The sequence below is a fragment of the Acinonyx jubatus genome, chromosome E1 (genome assembly GCF_027475565.1).
Source record: "Acinonyx jubatus isolate Ajub_Pintada_27869175 chromosome E1, VMU_Ajub_asm_v1.0, whole genome shotgun sequence".
Classification (NCBI taxonomy): domain Eukaryota; kingdom Metazoa; phylum Chordata; class Mammalia; order Carnivora; family Felidae; genus Acinonyx; species Acinonyx jubatus.
In genome coordinates, this window is record NC_069397.1 from 29,151,978 (window position 1) to 29,174,270 (window position 22,293).

General features: G+C 43.3%; 1 protein-coding gene across 1 annotated transcript; it reads right to left on the bottom strand.

The window, feature by feature from the left end:
• Positions 1–344: 344 nt before the first annotated feature.
• On the bottom strand, positions 345–22,268 carry DGKE (diacylglycerol kinase epsilon). Its single transcript, XM_015088380.3, has 11 exons — positions 21,170–22,268; positions 11,647–11,806; positions 9,552–9,671; positions 7,626–7,769; positions 7,194–7,351; positions 6,811–6,862; positions 5,466–5,579; positions 4,400–4,471; positions 2,003–2,130; positions 1,218–1,329; positions 345–602 (listed from the first exon to the last, which is right to left on the bottom strand). The coding sequence occupies exons 1-11, from the start codon at positions 21,622–21,624 to the stop codon at positions 423–425; spliced, it is 1,695 nt and encodes a 564-aa protein (XP_014943866.2). The 5' UTR covers positions 21,625–22,268; the 3' UTR covers positions 345–422.
• Between the last annotated feature and the right edge of the window lie 25 nt (positions 22,269–22,293).

Sequence of the window (22,293 nt, forward strand, 5' to 3'; positions counted from 1 at the left end):
AAAGCAAGTTAACTTTTCAAATGTTAGGATGGTGTCACAACATTAAGAATTAAGATGGCAATGATTCTTCCACCTACATCTTGTCCATCAAATGTGTGTTCAAGAATAAGGAAGGAGACTGTGGACCTCAGAGCGAGTCCTGCTCTCACACATCAAGCCATGACAAACATCTCACCTGCAAGTCATTAGCCCTCTGGGACTTTGTAAAGTTAGTACTATATGACGGGACCATTTTGCTGAAAAAAGAACAGGCATCTGTAAACAACTGGCAATTTGGCTGTTTTTGGAATGCTATTTACACAGATGTATACCCATTCTACTACTGGTGAAATTAAGACCAAACAGCTGATAGAGAATTTTACTCCTGGACAAATATGTATCTACTTGTTTGGGAGAATTCTAAACTTTCATTCCTCATCCATCTACTCGGTTTCCTTTATGTCCTCTTGATCTGAAGTACTGGAGATATCATCGTCCGTCTGTTCTCCAGAGAAATACAACATCAGTGCGTGCGTCTTGTGAGTTATGGTGACAGTGCAGGGGCCCTGGGCCCACGGCTCCCCATCTACCTGCATTGGCATCATCGAGCACTTCAAAATCAACTGGTATTAGGGAACAGATAATTAGAAACAAGTAAGTCCCCAGAAGCTCAGAAAGGTCTTCCTTAGTAGTATCATCCACAGTCCCTTAACTTTTCTAGGGACAATTATGAGCATTTCCTTCTTAGAAAATTAATCTGAATATATCTTTATCATCAGTCGTTTAAGGGATTCTTTTCCACTGAACACTTTGTTTCTTCCCCATCATATCGAAGCCTTTGGTGGAGGCTGAGTGACAGTGTGGGTGTAAGCCACTGTTTATTTATTTACTTTTTAGAAAAAAAATCTTAAGTTAATTTATTTATTTAGAGAGAGATAGAGTGCATAGTGCACGAGCAGGGAAGGAACAGAGAGAGAGAGAGAGAGAGAGAGAGAGAGAGAGAGAATCTGAAGCAGGCTCCCTGCATTGCCAGTGCAGAGCTTGAGGTGGGGCTCAATCCCATGAATCCTGAGCTCATGGCCTGAGCCAAAATCAAGAGTTGGATGCTTAACTGACTGAGCCCCCCGGGTGCCCCTGTGCACCACTGTTTCTGGAAAGCTATAGTGTGTATTTCTTTTGCTATGGATCAGTGGCTTAGAAATGGGACTCAATGAAATACAGAGCAATATATCACTTACCCGCACCGTATGTGCTTGTCCTATTCGAAAAGGGTTTGCCAGTTTCACCTGAATCTGAGCACAGTGGAAAGACCCATACACTCCAACGACCTCTAGCAAACCGTCATCATGCCTACAGTTGGAAAAAGGACACATGGATTGTGTGATGCAATGAAGTAAGATCAGTCACGTTAAGACAAATACTTTTTCACAGCGGTGGACAATCAACTTATTATTTAATAAGGTATTCATATTAATGACACATACAAAAATAGAAATTTGAAAAAATATTAGTCTATAAACAACAGAGTGCCTAAAAAAAATTTTTTTTAAGTTTATTTCAAGAGAGAGAGAAAGCACAAGTCAGGGAGGGGCAGAGAGAGAGAGGGAGAGAGAAAGAACCCCAAGCAGGCTCTGCACTGTCAGTGCGGGGCCCAACGCAGGTCTTGAACCCACGAACCACAAGGTCATGACCTGAGCTGAAGTCGGATGCTTAATCAACTGAGCCACTCAGGCACCCCAGATTGCTTTTTTTTTTTTTTAATGTTTATTTTGAGAGAGAGAGAGAGAGAGAGAGAGCACACGCGTGCATGTGAGCAGGGGAGGGGCAGAGAGCAAGTGAGAGAGAATCCCAAGCTGACAGTGCAGAGCTGGGCGTGGGGCTCGATCTCATGAACCCATGACACCATAACCTGAGTTGAGATCAAGAGCTGGACGCCTAAGTGACTGAGCCACCCAGGCGCCCCCAAAACAGACTGCTTTAAAGAAAACAGTGTCATAAAAAACCCAATCATAAATGTACATACCTGGCTAGAGGGTAAGTCTCATCTCCCATCCCTTCCCACAGTCTGCAGCCACCGCCCCAGTAGCCGATGTTCAGAACTATAATACCTTCCAAATTGGGCAGTTCTACTCGCTCACCATCCAGTTCTAGCTTTAAAGAAACGCAAGTAGTGAATTACTACAGGGCATACTATTTCTGCACACTTCCACCAAGGGTTCACCTCCATCCGCACACATACAGGATGTGACAGACACACATGTAGAGAAGACTATTTCCTACCCGCTCCCCCCCACCCCCTGCCCCAGGAATCAGCCTTTCCCATCTGTTCAGTGGTTATTACATTAATTATAACAACTTCATTTTTTTTAAACTAAGGTAAAATGACACAGTTTTTGTTAATCTCATCTTTTTCAGGCCTTACCCAATTTGCTGTTTCAGTGGCACCCGACACCCTTTCCTGAACTACTCCCTCCCTTCACTTCTGGGAGTCAGACCCTCCTCCTCTGGGGTGTTCCTCCTCGGTCACTGCTGAGTTCCACCTCCTGCCTCTAGCTATGTTCTAGGCTCCTCTCTCTTCTCGGGCCGCAGACTCCGGAGGAAAAAGCCAGTGCCATGTCGTTAACTGCCATCTCAGCGCTGACAGCTCTATCTTGCTGGTCCAGGACAGCGAACCGGGCCAGATCTGTGGATCCTACTGCCCATAAAATGGTTCCAACCAGTGGTGGCACCTGCAACTGCTGGGCGCAAGACTGGGTTAACGCAAAGCATCTTCCCTGCGGCCCCTACTGTCTACCTCCCAGGAAAGAGCACCCCCATGGGCCTCAGGTGCCTGGGCCGGAAACCTGGGGTCATCTTTGATTTCCTCACCTTTACCCTCTACTTTCAAGCACCTCCCCTCTCCATCACTCCGGACAGTCCCAAGTCCAGCACACCCTCACCTCTGCCCTGCAGGTGCCTACCTGGCCCGTCTCTCCTCATCTTCATTGCTCTCAGAGCAGGAAATTGAGCACTTAGGGAATGCAAATATGTCATCCTGACTGCAGCCCTTCTGCGCTTGACTGGAGCTCAGGATGAAATCCAAGTTCTTTCACGGGCCAGTACGGCCCCTCTGAGATTTGGCCTCTGCTCCTGCTCTGTCCCTCCTGTGAGCTATCCTCCAGCTGGAGCTCCCTCGAATACACCATGTTCTCTCTCACCTCTGGGCCTCTGCACATATGCTTCTTAGTGGAGAACAATTTCGACCTCCTTTTTCACTCAGCTATCTCTTATTTAATGTTCAGATTCCAGCTCATCACTTCTTTCAGAAAGACATGTTACAGTCACTTTCCCTAGACAGTCTCTCCAGCCCCTGGGTTATGTACTACCCTAATTTATTCTTGTAAGATTTCCTGATCATGTCACCTGTCACACTATCCTGCAGTGTGCTTTAAATGTTTTCTTTCCCTCTACACTGTAAACTCAGTGAGAGCAAGGGATTTATCACTGGATCCCCAGTACCTAGGACAGTGCCTGGCATCGTGTAGGTGGCTTCACAAATAACTTTTGTATAAATAAAATATCACACAAAACAATAAAGTGTTAGCATGTTTGCCCATTCCGCCAAGGTTATCAAAGCCCAGGATGAAGCAAATGTAATAAAGGGCAAGGAACTTTTTTTATGGCAAATCTTGCCATTCCTCCTGCGCTGTGGCCGCAAAGCGTGTGAGCTCAGCGTTAGCCTAATTGCCCGGCATACGTATCATCAGGCCCCTCACGCTCCCTGCTCACTTTTCTCTCTTCCTAAGCTCTTGCCCTTTTATTCTTTTTACTAGTTTTTACGTTTCTCTGTATTAATGTGTTTGTTGGTGCTGTTAACCATTACAGATTCTTTCTGGAAGCAAGCAAGGAATATACACAAGATTTTGCCGTATCATGACATCAGGGATACTGTAGCGACAAGCACTCATTAATATTCTGTTTTTCCTGCTCCTACATCTCGACTTTGCTTTGTATAGAAGAGAGACACATCACAATTGTCATATAAACTTTGCATTTAAACTTCCTCTGAGAGTCCATGATGAGTCGGGTACTACGTGAAGATTGCTTCACATTTGTCACCAAGTGTGAATGGAAAGCTGCTCAGTATCAGTTCAACAGACCGGAGGGAGATAAACCTGGGTTCAAATCCTGATTATGTGTGCCTTTGGGCAAATTACTTCATTTCAAACAGTTTTCTCTTCTGCATAATGGCAACAGAGTAGTGCCTGACTTGTAGGATTGTGGTGACAACGCAGTGGGATAATGTGTATGAAGCACTTAGTAAAGCGCCTGGCCCACAATAAATATTCCATGTATGTTAGCAAAATATGTTAACAAAATTCAGCATTTTTCTTTAAAAAAGGTTATAATCCAGAGACCACCTAAAACTTTAAAAGCTTACCTCAACTTTTTTATTCAAATCTTTACATTCTTGTACCAAACAGTCTTTGGTTCCATAGAACAAGTAAACAGCCTAGGAGAAATGGACAGAAAATGGGATATTAAAGCAACCTAACGAGCTCGTAAGCAAGATAAGACACTGAACTAACGATCCCTGACGTGATCATCGAGCCTTGCTTGCTTACAGTGGACTAGGTTCTCCTGGGGAAAAAGGACGTGTTACTTCTGAGCTGAAGTAGCCCATTTTTCAGTAGCATGTGCCTAAATGGTGCTTTCTCCCAGTTTATCCAAAAAGCTACATTTTATAAAGAAATACTGTATCAAAATTAGAAAACTCCACCTTTTCCTAGTACTTGAGATCACTTAATGAAAGGAATAGAGACACATCTAAAGGACACTTATAATCACTTCCGAAAATAGAAAGGTTGATGGAAGCTCTGAGATGTTAATGACTAATTGTACAAACGGCAACACTTGCGGCCTTAGTAGTAAGAGGTAACTATTTGTAAATGTGAACTACTTGTAAAACTGAAACCAGGAGCAAAACCGCTTCGCATTAAATTTTTACATCCTGTTGCTCAATCACCAAAAGCCATTAAAAAAAAAACAATTCCAAAGTGAAACTTGCACCAAAGGAATCACTTGTACTAGGAGTCAGAGTGGTGAGCGTAGGTAAAAGCTGTGGCAAACGAACTGCTCCCTTTCTCCCTTCATCTGCATTTTGGAGCTTTCTGAAGCCAAAGGAATCTATGTTTTTCTCGTTCATGACTTCACCAAAAGTTTATCCTGCCTGCCTAAAATTCTTTCCAATGTTTGTTGCCATTTAAGTAAGATAGGCTATCGTGAATTTCACTTAGTTGCTGCTGGAGCAGAATGTGCTGTGGAACATTCTCCAAATTGTAAGAAGTTTGTCACAGCCACAAAATACTTCAATAACAAAACAGAGCAGGTGAACGTTTCCGTAAGTAAGTTCTATCTGAATCTACTTGGAAGAGGGCTAGATATAATTGAACTATTTTTACTGTACCTTCAGTGATAAGCAGGAAATGTTATTTTATCCAACACACCTTATTAAGAATTCTGCTAGAAAACAGAGATGGTGCCTTCTCGCGATGAGCATGAAAATTGAGAGCCATGAGAGCATCAGGTCCAACAGAAAAATAGTTGTTCATTGTGAATTCCTGTGAAAAGGGGGAAGAATGAGCAACTACAATATGCTTCAATCTAAGCCTGTTACATATGTGTAATCTGTTAAATCTCAGTCTTTATGTTCTTTATCAAAATTTAATGCTTTCTGCATTTACATTTCACTTAGAGCTGATGCTACCTATCCAGTGAAGTTTCCATAAATAAAGCTTCGGTTCAAAGGCCAATTACAATCCACATAAATTTCACTTTGCTTTTCTGAGTAATGTGCCGCACCTCAGACCTTATCATCTAGAATGGCTCTACTTTGCACCCAGGTTTCTCCTGTATGCCCATTACACCTGCTTTTCACTTTCACTGCAACCCCCAGGGTCTCAGTTTCTATCCGTGTCAAGCCAGGATGTTGGTCCTTGCTTAATTTATTTCCCAGCCCAGCATGAGTGCCTCAGTCTCCATCCCCAGCTCTGTCTTGTTCCTGAGCACTAACTAAGCCTGCATTTCCAACCCCCTTCCAATGTGCCACAGCCTCAAGGCTGGTATGCCCCCAATCTAACTCCTTTTCCTCTTACTCAAACCTGAAACTCTTTCTCTTTGTATCCTGGTTACGGTCATTCCCACACATCCAGCTGCAACAACTAGAAATCTGGCATAACGTGTATTTTCTCTCTTGCTCTACTACCGAGCTGCCAAGGGTCGATCACTTCCACCTCTGTAATGTTTTTGCTGTCTTCCTGCTAAAAGTCCCCGTATTTTGCCCTCATGCAATTTTCAAGGCTATTTTCACTCCACCCCCAGAGTATCTTTTAGAAAACACAGAGCTGATCTCCGCAGTATTTGCTAACCATGATTTGTGTCCCCAGGATCGATTTCATCTGCCTGGAAAGTCTTTTGTTCCTTTCTCTGTCCATCTAAATTGCGTTTACCTTTTAAGGGCCACCTCACCCATCTCTTCCCCCGAAACCTCTCCAGCCCGATCTGCCAGGGAGGCGCTACCCGCACTCACAACGTGTTTTCCCCCACAGCCCTGTTTACAGGCCAACTGGGGGCTGAGCACGTGGGTTTCTCTTCTGCTCCATAACCGGTCCCCAGAGGGAATAAGCACCGCGTCTCTGTATCCCACCGCTGCACCACACGTGTACAAAGCAAAACTGCTTTCCAGAAATGGGCACTAACTTGCACTCATGATGAATTTGAAAAATCCACTATAAAATGACGGACTAGTTAAGAGTGCTGAAATCACGTGCAACTGAGGCCCAGAAAACATACCTTGGGTTTTCTTAAGTTGTAGTATCCTTTATTTGTTACTTGAACTTTCCATCTAAAATACAGAAGTTAAAAAAAAAAGGCAATTATTATCAAATTAACTGCCACTTAACTTTGCAGTCCTGTAGATGAAGTACTTTTATTAAAAAAGCATTTGAAAAAATAAGCACACCTAAGTGGCTACGCAAATTTTGAGATGAATGCTCTACCTAATGTGACTTCAGTCCTCATATAACATAACAAAACCCCAGCATCGTGGATGAGTACAATTAACACAGTCTTTTACATTTAAGTTACATTTTGTAACTACTTCAAGTCTTCATTTTTAGACCAAACAATATTACCGAAGCTCCAGAAATCTACCTTTTGGAGGAAGTAAAACTCACCTATCTAGTTTAATTCCATCTGCTTCCATCACATTTCTTAAGACCTGAGCGACGGGGATCTCTCCCGCGTACCCTGTGCCCCAGCCCAAGGTATTGGACAGATCGTTGCCTGTTCCCAGAGGCAGGACTGCGACTTGCGGAATGTACTTTTCTTGTCCCTAGAAAACGGAAGACGTGTGTTGGGAGTTTTCTCTTCAGATGATTTGTGGGGTAATGTTATTTGGTAAAACTTATAGACCAAAGCAAGAGAGACACAAATATAACAGCTGTATGTTGTTTCGCTGAAGGTTATAGGAACTGCTTAATCATAACGTTCAAAATTGGCAATGTCTTCTAATATTTATCTGCGTAATAAAAAATGTAACCGTAATACTGTATCCGTTATCTCGGAACTGCTTCTGCGAAGGGCACTCAGGTCTTAAAGGTTGATACCTTAATCTTCATTTCGTCGACTGCGTCCAGGACCCAGCCCACCGTGCCGTCCCCTCCACAAACAAGCACGCGGGCCGAGTGACAGGGAAGGAGAGTGCAAAGCTGCAGGGCTTTCACAGGGGGGGTTTTAGTTACATCAAAAACCTAGAAGTGAAAGAAAAAGAAAACTTATTTGTATCCAACACTATCCTCCATCCGTGAGGATGACGTCCCCCCAGATAAGTATGGATGCGGTTAGAGAACAACGCGGGCTACGAAGCGCCTAACGATGCGCCAGACTGCTGATACTGCGGCTCATCTGGACGCTGGCCCTACTCACAAGTAAGCCTCGTTCTACTGACCAGGAAGTTGAGGCGCAGGGAGGTTAAATAACTTGCCTGTGAGTCCCCCAATACTTAAGTGTTGACATACACCTTCAGTCCTATAGTCTATCCATTACACGACACTGCCTCCTTCCTGTTCACGTGAAACCAGAATGTGCTAAGTTCACCCTTAGCACATTACTTCATATTTTATAGTGGATTTTTCAAATCCATCACTAGTGCAAGTTAGTGCACACTTCTGGAAAGTAATTTTGCAACATACATACAATGATGTAAAGATGCAAGGACCCTTGATACCTCTAATTCTGTAAATGATCTAGGAAAACATTTCAAAAAATGAAAACGCCTGTTTATAAAGGTATTCAGTGTGGCATTATTTATGGTTGTATAATTATGAGACAAACTCAATCTCCAACAGCAGGAGCCTGGATAAACAGGACATATCCATTCAATTAATTATCTTCATCATTTCAGGTATAATTATGAAGACTACATCACACCAGGGACAAATGCTCTTTAAGTACTGAAAACAACACAAATTTTAAATCTAGAGTATTGTTACTGTGATGTTAATATGCAGACGCACAGACAATGCATGCAAAGAACACGGACAAATGAAAACAACCGATGTATTGGTGTGGGGAAACTGCAGGTGATTTTCTTCCCCTTTTTATTACTTTTATAATTTCCTTAAGTATCTATTGTTGAAAGGGAAAAATACAAACGGGAAGGAAAAAAATTATTGCGTTTCTGATTGTCGCAGGAGTTGTTTATAAATGTTTTTCAAAGTAGAAGCAGCCAGCACGTAAACTCAATGCTGCCATCCTTTTATTCTTCTTGTTTAAACTGAGGCACAATTTATATATATGGAAATGCGCTTTTAAAGTGCACAATTAAATGGCTTTTAGTCAGTTTACGGAGCTGTGCAACCACCACAATCCAGTCTACAGCATTTTCACTGCTCCGAGAGGGTCCCTCAGTGTCTGGGTGCACTCACTCCCATTCTGCAGCCCTGGCCTCACTCCTCTGTTTCTGTACATCTGCCTGTTGTGGACAGGTCACATAAAAGGGACATACCCCGAGGGTCCTTGCACCTGGCTTCTTTCACTTAGCATGGTTCTGAGGTTCGTTCATGGTTGCACGTATGCGTCGTACCTCGTCCCTTCCTATCACTGCGTGATACTCCCTTGTGTGGGTACACATTTGGTTCTATCAACTTACTGGCGAATGGACAGTTAGGTTGTTTCCACCTTTTGGCTATTACGAATATCGCTGCTATGAACATTTGCATAAAAGTCTCTGCGGGACATACGCTTTCACTTCCCTTGGGCAGACTGCTAGAAATGGGATTGGTAGGTGGTAGGGTAAATTTATATTTAACTTTTTAAGAAATTGCTTCACTTTTCTAAAGTGGCTGCACCATTTTATGTCCCCACCATGAGAGTACCTCTTTCTCTATATATTTGGATGGCTTGATACTTCTATAATTCTTTCCTAAAATCAAGTGATGACTGGTTTGAAGCATTAACCACCATTACAACTTAAGGAAAATGAAAAGCTAAGCATGAGATTAATACAGAAGGAAAGTTTTCTCTTTAGTTACCTGGACTGGGTTTAGGAGGATCCTAAATTCTCCCAGCAGCCCTTCTCCCATGTTAGTTCCACTACGAGAGTTGGCCAGGATTATTAATGGGGTCCACTGCTTTCCAAGCTTAGAGGCTAGCTAAAAAAATTAATGCGAGTGAAAAGGGTTTAATATCTCAAAGATGGTGAGCAATAAATTTTTCTTTTTTAAAAAAGTGTTTATTATTGTCGAGAGAGAGAGACGAGCGCAAGCAGGGAAGGGGCAGAGACAGAAGGAGACACAGAATCTGAAGGTGACACAGCACAGAGCCGGACGCAGGGCCCAAACTCAGGAACTGTGTGTGAGATCATGACCTGAGCCGAAGTCAGATGCTCTACCAACTGAGCCACCCAGGCGCTCCAGCAATAAATTTTTCATTTCTTGGTAGCAATAGTGCTGTAAATACGCTGGGGAAAAAAACAACTATCACACTACAATGAATACATAAATCAAAGAATTCTAAGAATGGAAAGGGAACTTATAGATGAATAATTTAACTCACGCTTCATGTATTGTTAGAAAGTTTTGAGTTAAATTGAGTTAAAAATCTGTGTTTCAATAACTTTCATTCATCATTCTAATTTTGCTTCCTAAGGCAACCAGAAATAATGTTATTTGTTCTTCCATATAACTGTTGTGCTCAAACACCTGAAGCATTGTATCCTTCTTCAGTTTCGTCTCCTGGGCAATCCATTTTACGTCCTTTCAACTGTTCACAGCATGGACACAGATTTTCTCTGCTCTCTTACCTTGACTGTCCTTCTCTGGATATATTCTAATGTATTTTAGTTTGTAAGGCTTTTTTTTTTTTAACTTAAAAAACATTTTAAATGGTATACTCAATTAGATTCAAGAATCCAGATTTATAGAAAGCCCAAAGTCAAATGAAATTCGTATTTCTCTAACCTAACCCTTTCTCTCCTCTCCCTTCTCCTTGTGGATGTGAACAAAGATGATGTTCTACAGTTTTACTTAGTGATTCTCACCCCTTATGATCTTAGACTGAAATCAGATACATTAAGGCACTGTATGTACGTTTAAAAAATATGTACCATAACATTAAACATAATATTTAAAAATTTTTAAATGCCTTTTTCTTTGGCAGGACTACTGTCAAAGATGACATTTAAGATATAAAACCCTAAAATAAAATAAAATAAAATAAAATCCTAACTTGGAAAAGACACAAAACTGAATTTCGAGATAAAATAGTTCAACTATTTTGGCATATTCAAGTAGGAAATAAATGCAAATTTTTACAGTTATCCCTTAAGAACCACATAAAGACTGAAAGATACATTTAGATCAGTTTCTACACACATACATGCTGCGAAGTGTTGACAGCTTTAAAGTTCAAATTATTTGTTGGAGCATCTAATGCTCTAAATAACATAAAGTTCCGAATAGAAAAATTCTGTTAGAACAATGTGTGAGCAAAATCCCTGTTTTCTTTTCACTGATAATGATAAAGAATTTCTAATCTGGCTGTTTATCAGAATTGTCTGAGGACCTTAAAGAAAAATACAGATTCCTGGGACCTACCCTTGACCTCCTAATCAAACCTGGTGATGGAGGTGGAGTCAGGAATCTGCATTTTTAAAAAGCTCCCCAAGTGATGCAGGTGCAGGCAGGGATTTAGAAACCAGTAATATAACATTTCCAATTTCCCTTTAAAAATTTTTTTTTCAACGTTTTTTATTTTTGGGACAGAGAGAGACAGAGCATGAATGGGGGAAGGGCAGAGAGAGACGGAGACACAGAATCGGAAACAGGCTCCAGGCTCCGAGCCATCAGCCCAGAGCCTGACGCGGGGCTCGAACTCACGGAGTGTGCGAGATCGTGACCTGGCTGAAGTCGGACGCTTAACCGACTGCGCCACCCAGGCGCCCCTCCAATTTCCCTTTAGATGTGAAAGGACTCAAGGGCCGAACTTGGTGGCACAGCTCTAAACACTGGGCAGGGCTCTGCAGCCCACGGTAACGATTCTTCCCTCAAGGCCACCATTAAGTGTCACACAGGGACTCGGGCAGCTTTGTGAAAATCAATTACATAAGGAAAAATGAACTCGGCTTACCACCGCATAATCTGTTTTTTTGTCTTTACGCATCTGATTAATAGAGGTCAAGTAACTTGGTGGAATGATGAGATTTTTGAATTCTCCAAAATCACATTTTTCGTTCTTTAAACTATTTTTCATGCACTCATCATGTACCGTTTTCTGACACCAAACGCACCTGAGGGAAGGAAGAAACAAAGACAATAATTAATCTTAAACCATAATTTCACTGATGTGCAAACTGATCCTTTAGTAATCTCACCACTATTGGGCATAAAATCTAGCAAAGAAAAGATTTATAACTATCTGCACAGTGAAAATGAGCAATAAAGTTTGAAAATACTTGGCAGTTTAATAGCGTTTTTTAGAACTTAAAAAAAAAATGTTACTTTGAAAGAGAGCTCACTTGCACACATGGGAGCAGGGGAGGGGCAGAGAAAACAGGGAGGGAGAGAATCCCAAGCAGGCTCCATGCTCAGCGCAGGGCTGGACGCAGGGTTCGATCTCCTGACCCTGGGATCATGACCTGTGTTGCAATCAAGAGTTGGATACTCAACTGACTCACCACTCAGGAGCCTCTATAACTGTATTTTTATTTTTTAGAAAGTGAGACAGAGTGGGGATGGGGAGAGGGAGGGAGAGAGAGAGAGAGAGAACGAGCAGGGGAGGGGTGAGGAAGAGGGAGAGAGAGAATCTTAAGCAGGCTCCATGCTCAGTGAAGCACCTGATGCAGAGCTCGATCTCATGACCCCGGGATCATGACCTGAGCTGAAATCAAGGGTCAGACACTCAGGTGCCCCTAACTGTGATTTTTATTTTTTTTTATTTTTTTTAACATTTTATTTATTTTTGAGACAGAGAGAGACAGAGCATGAACAGGGGAGGGGCAGAGAGAGTGGGAGACACAGAATGGAAGCAGGCTCCAGGCTCTGAGCCATCAGCCCAGAGCCCGACGCGGGGCTTGAACTCATGGACCGCGAGATCGTGACCTGAGCTGAAGTCGGACGCTCAACCGACTGAGCCACCCAGGCGCCCCTTTAACTGTGATTTTTAAAGTGTGGTCTAGGGACACCCGGGTGGCTCAGTCAGCTGAGCATCTGACTTTGGCTCAGGTCATGATCTCGCCGTTTGTGAGTTCCAGCCCCACATGGGGCTCTACGAGTGTAGAGCCAGCTTCAGATCCTCTGTCCCTCTCTCTCTGTGATCGCGCTTTCAAAAATAAATAAAAAACGTTAAAAGAAAAATAAAGTGTGGTCTGGAGCCCCTCAAGACCCTTGCAGGGCGACTCTGAGATTAAAATCATTTTAATATTAATACCAAGATGTTATTTCATCTTCCTTCTCTCAAGTGTGTACAGACCCAGTGCAGCAGCCGACAGGAGGATCTAGGTGGCCTCTAAACCAAAGAAATGTACCAAAAAGGTAGAATAATGTCACTCTTCTCACTAAATTTTCATAAAAATATTTTATCACTTTAAAAATGAGTATTTAAGCAATTTCCCAGTTTTAATTTATAACATGGTAAATGCCAGTAGACATATCCACATAAACAAGAGTGGGTCTAGAACAATGGTTCTGTATCTTAATTATTTGTGCTTTGGTTGAAATAATGTTTGTGAGGCCTAAAGTCCTTGCTGCTTAATTAAATGGCCCACTGGCTTGGGTCTTTGTGTTCCTCGGGGTCCAGTCTGTCCAGTTTGAAAACCTCGTAATTTATGACCATCTGAAAATATTTCAGTAGATACAGCCAAACAGTGCATTTCTTGTTGGCAGTTAATACAAAACCAATCTCTATGTTTGTACTTGAAATATAGACAGAAGATATGTACATTCACATTTGCCTCTCTGGATATGAGCGTGAAACAAGCAGAGAATAGTGCTGGTGAAGGTCCCAGGTTTCTATTATTAATCTGCTAAGACTTTAATCCAGTCACAGATAAGGCAGGCAGAGCTGAGTGTACAGACAAAATCAGGCCGGCAGAAAATAAATGAATTTAAAAAAAGAGACAGAATAAAAGTCTTTTGCCCAAGGTCAACCCTTTTGGATTTCTATTTTAAGGTTGTTTTTTCCGGTGGATGTTCAGATTTCTCAACTGATTACTGCTATTTACTCAGGAGTCTTATTTACCCCTGAAAGAAGTGTTACCTGCATGATCCATTAGACAGAAAACTGTAAAGTAACTTGCATATGTTTAGTGAATAGTTCCTTTCAGACTAAGCTTGAGACCACACCATTAACTTTACAACAAGGGACTGTAATTGAGAATAATCTGAAAGGGTGCCCCTGAATTATTTCACACTGGTTTCCTCTGGGAAGAAAAGTAGTATGAGAGGGCTGAGAAGAATATCTGCTTTTTATCCTATGTCCTTCTGTATTGCTGTACTGCTTGAGTCTCTAAAAACCAGAATACATTCGTCAACTACCTATATACATTTAAAAAAAAATTTTTTTTTTCAACATTTATTTTATTTTTGGGACAGAGAGAGACAGAGCATGAACGGGGGAGGGGCAGAGAGAGAGGGAGACAGAGAATCGGAAGCAGGCTCCAGGCTCCCGAGCTGTCAGCACAGAGCCCGATGCGGGGCTCGAACTCACGGACCATGAGATCATGATCTGAGCTGAAGTCGGATGCTCAACCAACTGAGCAACCCGGGCACCCCTGTATTTCTCAGTTTTACTGTGCACAGATGTGTTTCTCAGTTATGATATATGTACATCTGGACAGTATTTTTCTTTCCATGTTATCATGAACATTGTCCTATGCCATTAAACATTTAAAAAAATATGGTTTGTAAAGAATGTATAGTACCATACCATATGGATATATAATTTAACATTAAAAAAATAAGACATTTATTATTTTTTAATTTTTAAAGTTTTACTTTTTTATTTTGAGAGAGAGAGACAGGGAGAGAGAGAGAGGAAAAGTGGGAGTAGGGGAGGGGCAGAGAGACAGGGCGAGAGAGAGAGAATTCCAAGCAGGCTCTGCACTGTCAGTGTGGAGCCCGACGGGGCTCGATCCCATGAACTGGGAGATCATGACCTGAGATCAAATCAAGAGTCAGACGCTTAACTGACTGAGCCAGCCAAGTGCCCCTAAAAATAAGACATTTAGATAGCTTATTTTTCTAAGTATAAACAACATGAAGAACAACCATAAACATAAATGAGATTATTTCCCTTGAATTCTAAAAGCCAAGTTACTGACTCAAAGGGCATGCATTTTCCTAAGACTGTTTTCTTTTTAATATTTTTTTTGAGTACAGTTGACACATAACACGGACATTAGTTTCACAGTAACCAGTATGTGGTCCATCTGTCCAGTGTGCTTGTTACCAGTTCATCGAGACGTCTATCATGTCTAACACTTGCTAATCCTGCACGTTAGTATTTTAAATTTTTTCCTTGATAAAAAACACATTTTTTTGTTTTAATTTGAAGGCTTTTGATCACTAGGGTACGCTGAATATTTTTTGTCTTCTTCTGTGAATGGATTCATGTCCTATAGTCACCTTTTACTAGGTTTTAATAATTGCATGCACTTTTGATTTATATAGGGTATTAACCTATTTCCTGTCATATTTATTGCAAACTTCTTTCGGTTTCTTTTAAATTTACTTTTTAATGTACTTAAGTTTATTTTTTGATAGCTCCCTATTTCCCTTTGGGGTTTACTTAAATGCTTTTAAGCTCTGAAGTCCTTCACTATTTGCAAATTCCCACCCATTCAGTTTTCACACCCATGTCTTTAATTTAGTGCTCCTTCCGGGGCTACAGGCTCCACTGAAAATCTCCTGAAAGGGTCAGGGTTTCTTGGAATCTTATCCATCTGTGAACTAAGAGCCCTTGCTTTAACCCATTTGGAGTTTATTGTGGCAGATAGTGTGGTTTGAAGACCTCACTTTCCCCCCCAGAGAATACCTGTCCTAGCACCATTCGTAAAATAATCTTTTCTATCCCCACTGACTTGGGACACCTTTATCATTTACTGCATTCTCATACATTTCAGAAAAGATTCTTTTAGCTAAAATGATGGCTATTATCAGCCTTTGTTCTTTAAAGGTAGAGCCAAAATGCTTACTAGTTATTCAACATTATACTTTTCCTTACAAATACTATATTCAAAATTGAGAATTGTCTCTATGTGTTTCGTAATTAGTGTTTAACCTGATCTAGATTTCAAACCTGATGGGAAAACAAGACATTACTAATATAATGTCTTGATATTTTAGTTCCAGCGATCATGTCACTGACTCATTGCTTATGTTTTTGACATTTTAGACCTACACAGAAGTCAAAAGAATAGCAAAGTGAATACCCTTAGATCAACCCTTCACTCTGATTCTTGATATTTTTTCCCACATTTGCTTTATCTCTTTGTGTAAACTCACATATAGCTAAATCGTTTGAAAGTATTACAGACATTATGAGATTTTATCTTTCAATATTTCAACAAGGATTTCCAAAAAACAAGGATAGTCTCCTTGCTTTTTAAAATGTTTTGTGTTAGAATTTTTTTTTTTACAGTAAACAGATAAACAGTAAACCACCTACATTCCAGCATTAATATCTTCCTATAGTTGCTTTGTTACATTTCTATCCATCCATCAATCCACCTAATTTTTGGTGTATTTCAAGTATAATGCAGCTATCAGGATACTTCCTAAATAGTTCAGCAAGCAAGCCTATCTTTATCTAGAGTTCATCATTTATTTATGGGATTTTTCTTTTGGTGTAAAATTTACAATTAAATATACAAATCTTTACATTTGCTGAGTTTTGACAAATGAACATTTTCCTATAACTAAAACCTTTATCAAGACAGAACATCACCCTATGTGCCATTTTTATGCAGGTGTATGATAGCTTTATTTAAAAAAATTTTTTTAATGTATATTTATTTTGAGGGAGAGGGAGAGAGAGAGAGAATGAGTGGGAAAGGGGCAGAGGGAGGGAGGGAGAGAGAATCCCTAGCTGGCTCTGCATTGACAGCAGAGCCTGATGTGGGGGCCGAACCCTCAAACTGTGAGATGATGACCTGAGCTGAAATCAAGAATCGGACGCTTAACTGACTGAGCCACCCAGGTGCCCCTGACTGCTTTTTTTTTTAAAGAAGAAGCTTCACAGGGGAAAAAAGAAACTACAGGCAACACTTCTTAGAATTCTTTGTTAAGTTACCTGTTGACGATAGCTCTCTTCTTTAGTATGCTAGAGGAGGTGGCAGAACTATACATGAGGTTGAGATGTTCATTTATTTATTTATTTTTTAAGTTTTTAAATGTTTGTTTATTTTTGAGAGAGAGAGTACGCGAGTGAGCTGGGGAAGGGCAGACAAAGAGAGGGAGACCCAGAATCTGACGCAAGCTCCAGGCTCCGAGCTGTCAGCACAGAGCCTGACGCGGGGCTCAAACCCACGGACCGTGAGACCATGACCTGAGCTGAAGTTGGACGTTCAACCAACGGAGCTGCCCAGGTGCCTCGGGGTGTTCATTTATGATATTCACACCATAACGGGGGTTGGCCAACTACAAATACGTCTGCCACCTGACGTTGTGAATAAAGTTTTATTGTAGTACAGCTACACCCAGTCATTTATGTGTTGTCTAGGGCTGGTTTTGTACCATGACAGACAGTGAGTTAAGTAGTTATGACAGACCATATGGTCTGCAAAGCCTAAAATACTTAGTTTTGGCTTTTCATAGAAAGGTTGTCCACCTCTACTCTAGAAAATCATCTAGGAGGGGCGCCTGGGTGGCTCAGTCGGTTGAGTGTCCGACTTCGGCTCAGGTCACGATCTCGCAGTCCGTGAGTTCGAGCCCTGAGTCGGGCTCTGGGCTGATGGCTCAGAGCCTGGAGCCTGCTTCCGATTCTGTGTCTCCCTCTCTCTCTGCCCCTCCCCCGTTCATGCTCTCTCTCTGTCTCAAAAATAAATAAAAACGTTAAAAAAAAATTAAAAAAAATGATCTGGGATCTTTCATCATTTCAGATAATTAAAGAAATGAATAAATACATACCAACAGAACACAGAAACATACAGTTTAAGATCAAAGTCAAGACTAAAGTGGCCAATGTAATCACCTGCTAAAAGTCAGAAGCTTTGTTTCATTAATCAGTGTGTGTAAGGGGCATAGGATGTAAGGAAGAAAAGCTTTGGAAGCTTTTCTTACATAGGATGTAACGAAGAAAGCTTTGTTTCATTAATCAGTGTGTGTAAGAGGATAGGATGTAAGGAAGAAAAGGCCTTATAAATAAAAAAGCACCTTAAGGGGGCGCCTGGGTGGCTCAGTCGGTTGGGCGTCCGACTTCGGCTCAGGTCATGATCTCGCGGTCTGTGAATTCGAGCCCCGTGTCCGGCTCTGCGCTGACAGCTCGGAGCCTGGAGCCTGCTTCAGATTCTGTGTCTCCCTCTCTCTCTGCCCCTCCCCCGCTCATGCTCTGTGTCTCTCTCTCTCTCAACACAATTCCCCATTTTAGTCAGGTGACAGTTAAGAAAAAAAGGAAGGATAGGGAAGGAGTGATACGATACTAGGTGCAGAGACACATTATAGTGGTTGGGGAAATATACACGAAGAGAAAAAAACCTACAGGGAAAGTAGAATCTGGCACAGTGCCTGAAACAAAATACATAGATGCTCACGTGTGAAAACTGAACCAAGACTGAATGAGTATAAATTAAAGGGCCTCTGTCACTTATTCGGCAGAGCTGAACTGGCCTGCAAGCTTCAAAATCAGTTGTTACCTGGGTCTTTATAGTTCCCTTAAGACTCATACTTCTGTAGTGATACAGACATGGTAGAAGCCCTCACCAGGGCTGGGTAAAATCCAGAGGGACGGTCTGGCTTGTGTTTAAAGTTCTGATAGTTTATTTTCTTGAAATATCTCATTCCTATGGAAGGTCAGAGCATTCAGTAACCCTGCATAATGCTATTGCTAAAATACATGAGAACACTGCAGAACACGCACAACTTCAGGGCGACATGCTCTTTTCTCCTGGGAGTAACAAGCATTTCCTAAATTACACAGAAACAATCCCCACCCGTGGTGAGGGGCTCTAGCAAGCTGAGGACAGACTGTTGAGTATCTGGTAAGAACTCGTGAGAAAAAGATGTATCATCACATTCACTGTGTACAAAGGGGAGGACACAACATTAAGGACAGAGGCTGACGTTGTAAAAGGTACATACAACTTTAGAATTACCTGCAGGGCCTGCCAGAGCAAAGACTGCTCGTCTCCAGCCTAAGTTTCTGATTCAGGGAGTCAGAGGTGGGAGTAGGGTCACAAAGAAAATAGAAGATGCTTAACTGAATTTTAATTTCAGATAAACAATGAATGATTTGGGGGGGATATAAGCTGGCCGCAATATTGCAAATGTTTTTGTCTTGCTTGCTAAATCTGGCAACACTAGAATTTGCATTTCTAACAAGTTTCCAAATGATGCTAATACTGCTGGTTTGGGGAACCTACTTTGAGAACCACTGAGATATCGGATATTACGTCATCATCAAAAAGGAAAACTCTGGGCCTGGGGATGAGTAGATCAGGCAAGGGTTCCTGGAGGAAAGGACACAAGACAAGTCTCTAAGGATGCCTAAAAGCTAGCCAGGGGAGGAAAGCCTTGAGAAAGAGAAGGGAAATATGAAAAAGCCAGTGTTGCTGGTGCTTAAAGTTTAACGAAGGTGGTGGCAGGTAAAAACTGGAAGGGCAGGCAGGGTCCAGAGAGCACGTCAGCCCCTGGGCACCATGTTAAGCACCTGAAGGTTATACTGAAAGACCATCAGGGTAAGTGACCAGGAGCAACTGAAGGGGTAGGGGTTTAATTAAGCAGAGGAGGGACTGGGTCAGATATGCTTTTTTTTTTTTTTTTTTGGTGCAAATGCAATTTTTAAAAAAGTGCTTATTTATTTTTGAGAGAGAGAGAGAGTGGCAGAGAGGTAGGTAGAGGCTCCGGAGCAGGCTCTGCACTGACAGCAGAGAGCCCAATGAGGGGCTCAAACTCACCAACTGTGAGATTGTGACCTGAGTTGAAGTCTGACACTTAACCAACTGAGCCACCCAGGCGCCCCACCTTTTTTTTTAATGTTTATTTTGAGAGAGAGAGAGAGAGAGAGAGAGAGAGAGAGAGAGAATGAGTGGGGGAGGGGCAGAGAATGTGGGAGAGAGAAGGAAAGAGAGAATGCCAAGCAGGCTTCCACCCTTAGCGCAGAGCCAGATGTGGGGCCTGATCCCATGACCGTGAGATCATGACCTGAGCCGAAATCAAGAGCTAGACGCTTAACTGAGTCACCCAGTCGCCCCCAGATACTCATTTCTAGGTAAAATCATTTGGGTGGAAGATCAGAGCACTATTATTCATTGAGGAGTATCTGAAGTGCAGTTCAGATATTTATGGAGGCCGTTTTTATCTAATTCTACACAGACACCAAGAAGGGAAGGAAATAATATGCCAGTCATGTCTTCTTTCCAACTAATCCCAGCTTTTGAAGACGAAAGCTTAACTATAGAGAGAGGTATTAAATTTATTTAAAGACGCTGGTAACCTAGCTCTCATTGATGCCAAAAGTACATCTAAATTCGGAAGACAAATTAAAAAGAAGATTTTGAAGTAAAAGAAAAAAATAAAGATGGAAATAAATAAAAAAGTAACTTTCTATCTAGTGTCAGCTTTCTCTTTTAGGTCTTAAACATGTTTAGGGCCCTTTCTACTTGTCAGAAATAAAACTCAGGACAATGGAGATGTCCAGACTTAAGGCTGAGACAAGGCTAAGTGTTAGTATTCCTAACACTATTCCTAACACTGACTAAAATTCGCTCAACTGCAAAATGAGTTAAAGCAGATGATCTGCGGGAGCATCTCCTTTTATTATGAATCTCTAATACCAGCAAAGAGCATCTTCACCTATTTTCAGAGAATATTTAAGAATGTTCATGTGTTGTCTAATGTGTGTCTATTTAGAAGCCATCAAAATATTCTTGGCTTAATCCAAGACTGTCTAAGATGCTACCAGTCCTAAGAAGGCCATGTGGCAAAAGGAGAATCCTTTAAGTTTTGTCTTTCATCACAGCACCAATATTTATATTTGAAAAAGATAATTAAAGCGCTGCCATGGAATGATGCTTGTTTTCACTGTCCATTCATAAAAGGATGCTGAGGAGAATCAGTTTTGCGAGTCTAAGGAAAAGTCAATTTGTCCACACTTCGTTTTTTCTCACTTAAAATGGAAATAATCCATAGTAACAAAAGCGAAAACGTAACATGGTGGCTATGAAGTATGCAGTACTTAGAGGCCTCTGGATCAAAGTTCAGTGCCAAGTTTTATTACCCAAAAGGGCAGGCTGGCTGAGGAGCGGAGGCTAGATGTATCATCTAGGCAAATGATACTGCAAAGCTGCCCTGCTTGTCCAATACCCGGGACAAGCTTGGTTCCTTGAAGTGGGCAGTTGAGGCCATTTGCAGAGATCAAGGTAGGTCTCTAGCGCACTCTGCGAGATTCCGACTCCTACCCCGCATCCTGGGACAACGCGTACCCACAAAGGCCGTACCTGTAATCGCAGAGCTTGGGTTGGCTGCCGCACTGCTGCTTGCAAACCACGCAGCAACTGCACAGGGGCACGTTGCCCCGGATCCAGTGGTGGGGCATGGCGTCCAGGGCCCTGCCGTCACTCTTAAGCATGATCTCCTTGCACGGGAAGCGCTTGTCGGCCTTCTTGAGGCAGCCCTCATCCACGCGCAGCCCGCAGCAGTCGCAGAAGGCGCCCAGCAGAATGTGCTGCGTGCACACGCAGCAGTAGGTGGGCTGGCTGAACAGGTCCGTGTCGCGCCACCCGTGCTTGCTCTTGCGGAAGATGTCCCGGCGGTGCAGCTGGCGGCGGGACCGCTGGAGGCTGCACCAGAAGGTGATGAACACGGGCAGCAGCACCGAGCACAGCGTCCACAGGATCAGGTGCCCGTCGGCAAACAGGCCCTCGTAGGGCGCCGGCCGCTTCTCCCCTTCCATCTTGTCTAAGGCCGATTTCTAACAAACAGGCGGGGTCCGCCCGGGACTCGCGGTCCCCGCTAGCCCACCCTCCGCCTTTCAGGGGACACCGAGGGCGCCTTCTGCCCGGGTGGTCCCACGGTCTCCAAGGGGGAGCACTCACCGCTTCTTCCCCGCCGCGACCCGGGGGCCTCCCGCCGAGCCGCGCCGAGGGGGCGGCGCCCAGCGCTGTCACGCTCCTCCCCGCGCCGGGCACGGGGTCGCCCACAGGAAAAACGGATAGGCTGCCCTCCGCGGGGACGCGGCCGCGGAGCTGGGTGCCCGGGTCTCTGGGCGCGGTGGCGCACGTGGGTCGCGCGGCGCCGCCAGCGTTCGTGACCGTTAGTTCGCGGCCCGCACTCCCCTCCCGGGCGCAGCCGCTCCGCCCGAGAGCTGCCTCCTGCCGGCCCCTCCCGAGGCCTCGCGACCGGCCCCGCCCCTCAGGCCCTACCTCGCGTGGGCGGAGGCGCGGCACCGGGACCAGGCCTGGGGCCGCCCGCGCGCGGCCGTGCGCGCGCGCGCGCGAGCAAACCTCTGGGGCCTACCTGCCCGCCGACGCCGACGCCAGCGAAGGGCAGAGTGAGCCCTGCGCACGCCGAGCCGGGCGGCGCGGCCGCGGGCGGGGGCGGGGGCGGGGCCTGCGGCGCGAGC